This window comes from Oenanthe melanoleuca, chromosome 3 (assembly GCF_029582105.1).
Source record: "Oenanthe melanoleuca isolate GR-GAL-2019-014 chromosome 3, OMel1.0, whole genome shotgun sequence".
In the NCBI taxonomy this organism is placed as follows: Eukaryota; Metazoa; Chordata; class Aves; order Passeriformes; family Muscicapidae; genus Oenanthe; species Oenanthe melanoleuca.
In genome coordinates, this window is record NC_079336.1 from 60,858,066 (window position 1) to 60,868,396 (window position 10,331).

The 10,331-nt window shown below is 41.3% G+C and overlaps 1 protein-coding gene across 1 annotated transcript; it reads right to left on the reverse strand.

Annotated features, from left to right (window-relative positions):
- Positions 1–758: 758 nt before the first annotated feature.
- Positions 759–8,503, reverse strand: SMIM28 (small integral membrane protein 28). The gene is made up of 2 exons (XM_056487783.1): positions 8,272–8,503; positions 759–1,980 (listed from the first exon to the last, which is right to left on the reverse strand). Exons 1-2 carry the CDS (start codon positions 8,380–8,382, stop codon positions 1,591–1,593), a joined length of 501 nt encoding a protein of 166 aa, XP_056343758.1. The 5' UTR covers positions 8,383–8,503; the 3' UTR covers positions 759–1,590.
- Positions 8,504–10,331: the final 1,828 nt, after the last annotated feature.

Here is a 10,331-nt window from a genome sequence, read left to right on the forward strand (position 1 = left end):
GGAATACTGGGAACTGTTCCCAGATATGGTCTGAAAAGAAAAATGGTTGATTGAATTTGGAGTTTTCCTAAACATCTGCTGCTTCAGTTTGATGGCCCAAATGGAACATTAAAATTGAGATAAATCTTTTTCTATAGTTCAAGAAAATAACCCTTTTTTTCTGGAAAAAAAGCGTATTTTCTCCTTGTTGTAAGAGAAATGTATGAGTGGGAACATCAGTTTTGATATGGACTCTTTGGTCACTGTGATTGTGTCACATGGAATTCAACCACCTTGCAGCTCTAAAGTGGCCTTTCTTCTGCTGTATAGTGAGGATTTTTTCTTCTGCTATTGTGTTGTTTTTGTTGGGTTTTTTAAAGGAATGTGCTAAGTCTGTAAAGCAGGATTGGCTGTTATTGATACCCCCTGGAATCACCAAGGGCAAGCCTTTGGTTTTGTAGGTTACACCAAGACTGCTCTGACAGTTTCTTCCTTGCAGGTGTCAGCTACTCCACACACTGCATTTGTCAGTGGCTTGCCAACAGAACTTTTGAGGCTGTCAGGTTCTGTAGTAACCACCTTCTGTAACAAGAGCATCTATCAGCTTAGTGACAGTGCTATCCTGTAAGAAAGTATTAAAGATAACATACATTTTCTGAAGGCATATGCACATGCAAACCCTCTGAACCACTGCCACCAACACATTTAAATTAGCCTCACCCTGCCCTAGTGATGAAGGGATTATAATGCTGTTTTGAAATACAGACTAGGGCTTCTTTGGTGCACTTGATTTTATTAATTTTTCCTCAACTCCTTTACACACTGCACCAAGTAAGTCACATGGTTTATTATTTTAGACTTGGAAAAGAAGTCAACTGAGTAGTCTGGAATGTTGGGACCTTGCAGACCTTGGCAAGCAGCTTGTAGCAACCGAGTGAATGTGCTCTTGCATGGAGTCTTCCTCACCCAGAACAATCTGGGCTTCTCTGGTTGTTCTCATTGTTCAACTCTGAGAAAAGACAGTCTATATTCACAGTGCACATTTGAACCTTTGGGGACAGTTACTGGAAATTTTGTAGAGGTTATATATTTATTTTCTTTCCTGAGAGCTTTTGTGATCATTCCAGAGCACTGCAGAATGATGTGATGCAAACACACACAGACTGGCTCAGCTTGTCAAAAACTCATTTAAGTATAAATGCATAAAATAGAAAAAAAACCCCCAAACTGGAATACACATGTGCTAAAAGCCCTTTTTGTGATTGCTGAATCTATAGCCTTATTGACATTTTGTTGTAGCTGAGGGATTACAGAGGAAGTGCTTCCCAGCTTTCCTTAACTTTAATCCTTGCATGACATGTCTATTAACTAGAATCCCAGTGTCACCAGTCTGGGTTGGATTCGGTGTCACACCACGTGTACACTCCTCACAAATGGAAGGTAGAGAATCCTAGGATGAGGTGAAGAGATGCATTCCCTGTTACTTCAAGTTTCTTCCTTCACAAATTCATTGGTTTAGCTCCTCATTTGGAATATTTTCACAAACTTTGAAGGCCATAGCTGTTCTACCTTTGTGCTGCATGCTTGGGATAAGGTGCTTCCGTAGGAAGTTTATTTGGTCTGCAGCGTGCTCTCTTCGTAGGGAGGCACTGGGTCTGGAGAGAGCTCAATGTGAGCCTCTTCCATGGGAATCTTCTTGGTGGCCTCCTCGTAGGAGGGAGGCAAGCACACGGAGAGGAAGGTGGCGTCGGGGAGCAGCGTGGAGTAGTGGAAGCTGTGCTCGGCGCCCCAGGGCAGCGCGGAAAGGAAGCTGGAGACGTCGTGCTCGGGCAGCGCCTCGGGGAGGTCGATGCTGAAGATCTGCCCCTGCTGAGCGGGGCGCTGGCAGCGGCGGTACAGGAAGAGCAGCAGGAATGCCAGGAAGAGCATCATGGTGGCAGGCAGGATGATGCACAGAAATGGCTCTATGTCGTCTTTGGTTGAGCTCGTCTGCTGTCTGCTCTGTAACCGAAGCAAATAGGAAAGGGTGTTGGATTCCTGCTAGACAGCAAAACCACATTCCTCATCTCCACCTTATGAAAGTTGCTTTTCCAACTTTCTTTCTCTCTGCACCAGTATCATTCAAGCAGTATGTTTTGCAGACTCATGAATTTTATTCTCTGGACAATTACAGCAAATCACAACCAGAGACAAAAAACCCCAGAGAAGCTGCAAGGAGTATTGGATTTTTAGAAAACCCTGTCTCCAAAAGGGGAAAAAAACCCAAAACCTGGAAGAATATGCAATTTTTTATGACATTTTATTGCTCTTGGATTATAGCAGGACCAGTCAACTTTTCAGGAGATCGGTTGAGCTTTTAAAATTTGGGCACTGAATTGCAGATGAATAAGACAATGAATGGATGGTGATCCACCATCTGCTGTTGTTTCTTTGTGTTTGGAAACTGTTTGAAGAACAGCTATTATGACAACTAGCCCTTTCAAACAGGGCCCATTGCCTACAATACCTGCTCTTTGGGCTGTTCTAACCTCACAGACCAGTTCTGAATAAAACAGTGTTTTTATTGGTCAGGACAGCTTGGACTGGACTTCTTGAGCTTGTTCTGCCAGCTAGCCAAGAATCATTTTTCCCTGTTTAGAACTATGGAAAAAGAACTTCTGGTGTAAGAGAAATAACAGTTTTGACCTCTGTGTCAGCTTTGTTTTCTGCAAAATATAGCACAAAAGACCTCTGTCCCAAGCTTTTGAATTGTGATGCAATGTTAACCGGAGTTGTAAGCTCTAAGAAAAATCAACAAAGCCATTTGTGTTCTGGTGTTGTATCAGCTTTAGTTTTAAAATTTAGTATATCTTGTTTCCAGTCTGACTCCATCTTCTAATAATTGGGTCTCATTGAGCCTAGTCTAGAGCAGAAAGAAAACACAAATGCTGTTTATCAAGTCATTCCCTTTCCAAGCTCTTGATGAATGCTATGAGGTGACATTTTCACATTTGCATGGTGAGACTAAACAGGGTAATAGACCAGATTTCCTTTATTTTGAGTGAAGGTGCCCATTCAGGCTAGGAGAACTTGAGTGATTCTTTCCTCGAGGGGTTTGGAAGCAGGGATGCAAACTGGCCATTTGCAGCAATGGCTTTGTGAAAAGGACAGTAACTCCAGTGTCTCCTTCTTAGCCTACAAAAACTTTCAGGAATCACAGTCATTCTTCTAGCTATAAAATCACACTGTAATCTAGATTCAACTGATTTATCTACCAGGCATTTGTAACCTCTTTGCTTTGTTGTCATTTTATGAAATTAATATTATGTGGTCATGCCTAAGAAAAATAAAGTAAATAGGCATTGATTCCTAATGAATAATGTAGGGAATTTTCCCCTAAAATATTCTGGGTATGAAGCTAAATGTATTTAAGTAATTTTAAAATAGACTGAAACCTTTGCAGATTAGCTATAAAGCTATTTCCCCCCAATGTTATTTTGCCCAAAAAAATGAATATTAAGGAACTATTTATTTTATATTTATTGATAATTTTTTTAAGAGTTTCTGGCTGTACAAACTGTTGTCTTACCTGACCATTCAATGAGTGACAGGAAAGAACAGCTTTGGAAGAACTTGTTCCAGCTATTCTTCCAATGCAGATATTAAATAACTTCTTAAAAATGAGGGGATTTTTTTCTAAGTTTGTTAATGCTTTTTTAGTGTGTCTTGTGAGGTGCATAAAACATTTCAAGAGAACATGAGAAAAAAGCATTCAGTATTATGTTAGTGCACAATGTATGTGGAGACTCACTGATACTGATATGTTACCAATATTCTTACAGTAAATATTGAGAAGAGCTGAGCTTATAATGGACAGCATTATTCATGATCAGTGAAGAGCTTGTTTTTAAAATCCAAGTCTAAGTTTTGGGTTTAATTTGCAGGGAGCAGGCTTTCATCCAGGTTAAGTGCTGGATCTGTGAGTTGTACAGTATTCTGGTGGTTTGTGAGGACAGAAAGTGAGATTGCTAGTTTCCTGCATGGGATTAGTAAAAGGTATATAAAGCCCCAATTATCATTTCAGCTCAGTGCAGCTTCCCTATAAATTTCACTGAAACTATATTTGTGTGTTAAATAATGGCCAAGGACAGTGAATCCTCCATGTGCTGGTGGAAGCACAGACAAGAGATAGGGCTGTAAGACATGGCCTTGTACAAATACTGGGCTTCAGAAGGGAAGGGAAGGTGAAGCTTGATGGAATTAACACATGTTCTTGGCCCTCAGGGAAATATACTTTGCTCCAAAGCCTTGATTGGAACCCAGAGGTCTTGGGCCTTGCAATGAAGTGCCCACTAAGAGAAATGTTCAAGATATATTATTGCTGGGGAGGAAAGTTTGCATCTAATGGTAAAAAATAATGGAAGAAGTGCAACTATTTGTGGTATGAGCTAGCTCAGATGGCCAAAGTCTGTGAAGCAGTTACTAAAGGACACCTTAGGGTGTCAGTGGCTTGAAAACCCTTCTTGTTTAAAGGCCCTCCAAGAGTACCTATAGCACTGCTTCTAGAGTTGCAAAATCAAGCTCTCAAGCCTGAATAAATGCCAGCATTTTTGAAATCTATGAAATCTTTAATCTGCTCTGCAGCACATGCAATTTTTAATTACATTATTGTGCACAAAGTGCCTCCTCAGGGTTGTGATAGATTGCTTAGGGAAGGAGATGAGCACCACAATACCACAGGGTACTGTGTTGCAGGGTGTGTAGAGTATGCAGTGACTGAGCCAGAGCTGGGAACAGAGAGGACTGCCTGCTTGTGTGGTGAAGCAGATGTTCTCCTGGGGAGCTCTACTCCTGTCTCTGCCACCAAATGCTCTAGGGAAGGGGAAAGACAGATCAGTGGGGGTGCTTCTTGTGGGTTACTCCTTGGTTATGCCTCATTTTGACTGCCTGGATTGAGACTCTTGGGTATGGTCTGCAGAAATTCTGCATCTGTATTGCTGTCTCTGAAGTGCCCTGAACCTGCAAGTACTTTATTGCACTCTGGGACATGGACAAAATTATTACAGAGCAGCCCATATTCTCTTGTGCTCCCTAAGGTGGTCAGGTGGTTGGACCACCTGATTTTCATTGCAAGCCCCTTCCAACTGAGCTACTCCTATTTTATTCTGCTCTATTTCAAAATAACCACAATAACCAGTGCCTGGTGTCTATCTATTCAGCAATGTGTGCAAAAGAAGGCATAATAAATCTGTTTAGTTTGTTCTTTTCGTTTCATGATAACTAGTAAAAGTCATAGTTGTGAGTGTACAAAGTTAAGTATGTTTTAATATGATCTGCAAATTAGTGATGTGAAGCAGATAGGATTAAGAATTAGGCAATATTATAGAATTATAAAATATGCTGAGTTAGAGGGGACTCATCAGGATCATTGGCCCCAACTCCAGGCCCTGTGCAGGAAACCCAAGAGTCACAACATGTGTCTTTGAGCATTGTCCAAATGATTTTTTTAACTCTGTCAGGCTTGGTGCTGTGACCACTGTCCTGGGGAGCCTGTTCCAGTGCCCAACCACCCTCTGAGTACAAAATTTTTTCCTCATATCTAACTTAAATCTCCCCTGACTCAGCTTCTTCTGTATGCTAACAGGTGACAATAAAAACCAGGTTTCCTCAGTCTATTTCAGGGTGCTCATAGCTGTTTAAACACAGCTAATGTTAAAACTTTCCTATCTGGGTGAAATAATTTGTAGGATACTTAGTGTATTATTTGAGCTGAAATAGTTTTTTCCTGAGTTAATACTGCCCCTCAGATGCCCTGAACAGGGAGTTATATATCCATTTTGATGCTGCCTCTTGCCAAACATTACGTGGACTTATTTTACTTTGAGATGTAGTTCCAAAAGCTGATGGGCTTCTTGTATGTATATCCATATAAATGTATCAAATCCTTTAGCAGACAATTGATCAATATTAGCCCCTCTTTTCCTATTGTGGTTTTGGGCCCATTTCTGCAATGACTGCCTAAAGGGTTACTGAAGAATATTGCAAAGATCTGGACATAAAGGCTTAGAAAATCTAACAGGCATTTCAAAATTGCACTAAAAATATGAATAGTTTTAATACAAGGAATCAATGGTCACTTAAAAATAATTCTGAAATTCTAAACTAAAACTAGTTCTAAACTAGTTCTAACTAGAACTAAACTAGTTCTAACCTAAAACTAACTTCTGCAGCTGAAGCTCTAAAACTAGAAAAGTAATCACTGTGTATAGGTATCAGGAATAGCTGCCAGAACTGGAAAATGAAGTTTTCTGGAAATCAAACTGAATCTTCATTAATTGAAATTAATATGTCTGCAGAACATATTTAAAGTAAAATCCTCTACTGTTTTATATCTGAAAGTTTCCACACCAAGCATAGGAAGTGACTGAGGCAATTATTGATTGACTGGTTTTGTTTGTTGCTGGTTCATTGGAGATCAGCATGCTCTGCCTGTGTCATCACAAACATCTATTGTCAGGTTTGTAAGTGACAAAAATAAAGATCTGACTTCCAGCATTAAATCAGTTACAGATACATAAATGTGGGAGAATATCCTTTTTAGAAAAGAGGAAGGCAGAAAAGAGTATGGAAATAAAAGGGATCATATTTCTAAAAAGTCCTGTTTTCCCAGAACTGACTCTTAGTAGGATAGTTTGGACATTGTTTATTCTCCTCCTTTTGTTTTTACATTTGTAGGGACTGAAGCAGTTTCCCCCAACCACTGAGCACATACTAGAAGTAGTAAAGCCTTTCATTAGTAATCTGTCTGCCTTTGTTTTTTAAACATGCTGAGCATGTACAGTTGCCAGCTTACAGATTATGTGACCCATATCAGTTGAGATGAGCTTTCACTCGTGCTGTTGGTAAAGGAATGAAATGCAGAGTGTGGCTGAGTTGTGTGGTATATCCATGATGAGTAATGGAATGGGTTTGGAGCTGAATTATGTGTCTGGACAAATGAGGGGCAGTACCTGCCTTGCACAGGAATGACCTCATAAGGCAAAACATGAGCTTAAGGAAAGCTTTTGTGTGAGGATAGAAAAATGAAAGTTTATTTTGCTTACTGAAATTCGCATTGAAGTGATTGAGCTGTGCTGGGATTTATTATGTTGTTAATGATTTGCTAGCATGCTTAGAACTCCATTAAAATTATTTTTGCTAATATAGCTCCTATTTATACTAATATATTTTGATGTTGAATCAGGAAACCGATACTTCTGAAATGTTTTAAGTGGATTTGGAACAAAGTCTGCTTTGAAGTCATTAGGGTGTGGTTCCCCCCTTAAGTTGTTCTCCAAGCTCTATCCTGCTTCTTGAAGCTGATCCATTATTGCTTGTAAAAACCAAAAACATATAACTCTGGCACACAGAAAAACATTTTTATGTGGTTTTGTATCCATTAGTAATGACACGTAATTTAGAAGTGAGCCTGGATTTGCACAGAATTTTCAAATACTTGTTGGAATGTGACTGTAGTGATGCTGTTTGCTTCTCACTGTCAGATAAAAGCAGTCTCGAGGTGTGAAGACATTGCCATTGCTACTCTAACTCTGGCAGTGCTACTGGTGAGGCAGACTTTGTTAAAATTGTGGCGACATTTAAATACTACTTTTTGTCCTGTTTTGACACCCACACCCACTCCTACCCCCATTTATTTTGCAATAGTACACTTCATACATATCAGCTGAGGAGTGTGGCCAGTTCATTTGTTAATGCAACATGCTTTAGACACTTACTGAGGATGTGCGAGCGCCTTAAATTATTATTTGTGATCAGAGAAATTATTTTTGATCAGACTCTGCTGTATCCCAGACAAAGCCAGAAAGCAGGCTGTGTTTTCATCTCTGGGGGCTGTTCCCTCCCCCCACATGTGATCCTCTCTGGCAGAAGTAATCAGCGCTCAGCTCAGGGAACAAGAGTTCATTGCTGCCTGCTCCTGACTCACAGCAGCTGCAGGAAGGGACCACATCCACAGCGTAAACACCCGTCTAACAGCAAGGAAAGCAAGGATTGCTCTGCTTAGAAGAAGTAATTAAACTTCCTTACCTGCCACCCCAGCAAAATTTTTCCATCTAATGTTTTTCTCTTCCACAAATGTGTTTAAAAAGACTTAACAGCAATAGAGAAATGCTCCGACTCTATGCAATTGAGCAGTACAGCTTTGATACGTCCCAGTACCCAGGGATTTACCCTGCACTGTACACTGAGGCATTACACACACACACACATGCAAAGCCAAAGGACATGCCACAGAGATGAGCAGGGGGTACAGACCTGAAGCTCTGTTTCCAGAAGTGGCCCGCCTGGTTCACTGTTTAGCCAGTCATAGCTTCCCCTGTCAGCGTGTCCAAAATTTTTCAAGCTGCTGCCCAAGAGCCACCTCATGCTTTCATTAACCTGGTCTTCTGTCTTCGTGCCTCCACCTTGCTCTGCTGCTGGCAGCTGGCTCTCCTCCTCCCAGCCTTGACCCAGCCGGGCTGCGGCAGCTAATGATCCCTCTTACACGATGTCCCTTCACAGCGGAAAAGGAAAAACAAGTCACACACCCCTCGCCGCCAGGAAGCCAAGCAAATAGATCTCAGAGCCTCTCCCCACTTCCAACTCAATCTCTCTGGATTTGCTTCAGTGGCCTACATTACCAGCAAAGCTGGCATCAGGTATCTGGGAGCTGGGGCTGATAGCACTCTGATTGGAGCACTCCCTGCATTAGGATTATTAAAAGGGGAATTTGCATGTGAATCTGAGCCCACATGGCCATGACTCCGTGTGGATAAATAACGCTCTATATTTAGTTATCTAACAAACACTATTTCCAACAAAATAAAAGAAATAAACCCCATGCTTTTAGGTCGAGAGTGAAAGGGTAAGTGAGGTTCCCCCCTCAGTTACACAGCACAAGGTGGAACCACAATCCAGGCAGGTTTTTGTTCCCTGTTGCTGAAACATACAGAAAAGAGAGTGGTTTCTGAGTAGAGAGGCAAGGACACAAGGCTAAATGCTGCACTGAATTATTTAGCAGTGTTAGGATGTAGATGTTAATGATAAATCCAGAGAGAGAGCTCTGCCAGGAAAGCTTTGGTCACTGTGGGAGTGTATGATTGCTTCTGGTAAGAACGAGTTGTCAGTTCAGCTAAATCAGGTTAACAGCTTTCCAGGATACTCGTTAAATGGCAATTGTTTCCAGTGAGAAGACTCTGCTTATCCACAAAAAGCAACACGAACTTATTTCACTGATGTGTGGTAACTTCTGAGGGGAGTACTCTTTAACCTGAATTAAACTTTGATTCAACTTGCAGCTTGTGCTGAAAAGCTGGAGGTGTCTTTTGCTGCCTTGCTGTGAGCAGAGGGAAAGGCTATTGCTAAATCTCCCTTTCAACTGTGGTGTGCTTTTTATGATTTCTCAAGGCTTATCTGTCTGAGCAAAAGTTGTGTTTAGGACTGATGGTAGAAACTTGGGGTTAGAATCTTAACCTCTTAATTTCTTGCTTGGACTTTTTTTCATCAACTCTTCTTTTAGTCCTTGGCTCTCAGAAAACTCAGGTGTAGCTGGCAGTGGCAGGCTCTACCCCTGCAGCTCCAACAGTGCCAGCCAGCAGTGCCAGCACTCACTTCTAATGGGAGGACCCTGGAAGAACCTGTTCCCAAACTGGCTGTGATCCCTGGGTCTGCAGCTTCAGGAAGGATTCACCTGCAGGTGAATCATGGCAGTGGGAAAGAGAGGTGGTAGCTTGATTAATCTATCCCATTTGTTACTGAATTTGCCAGGTGAGCAGTGGACAGGGAACAGCAATATTGCATGAAGGGCTGGTCTTGCTGCTGAAGCAGCCACATCATTTGTTGGAAACTGAACCCTTGCTTCTGCTGAGGCAGTCCTGTGTGAAGCTAGAAATCTCACCCCAGCAAACCTTTGCATGCCTGTGAGAAGGTCCTGCTTTCCTCAATGCCTCCCTTGTTGGAAAGCACTCTCAAAGCTGGTGAGTGTGTCCAACCACCAGATAGTTACACTGTGACTTACCATGTCCACTGAGAAACCAGGTCCCAAACATGGATTTACAGGTCACAGGTCAAAACAGTAAAATATTTCTCTTGATGTCTCAGCACCTTGTATAAAAGCAAGAACAATGATCATCTTTCCCAAACCAATGTTAAGAAAATAAATTCCTTAAGGAGCCTTGAGACTGTGTAGCTTAAATCTATAGTCTCACATGCATGCAGGAAACATTCATATACCATCTTAATTAGGGTCTTAGAGCAGCCCCTAAGATTATTAATGCTATTTTTAAAAGCTTGCTATAAATTCACCATGGGACTGTGCATGAATAATGAGAAGTAGT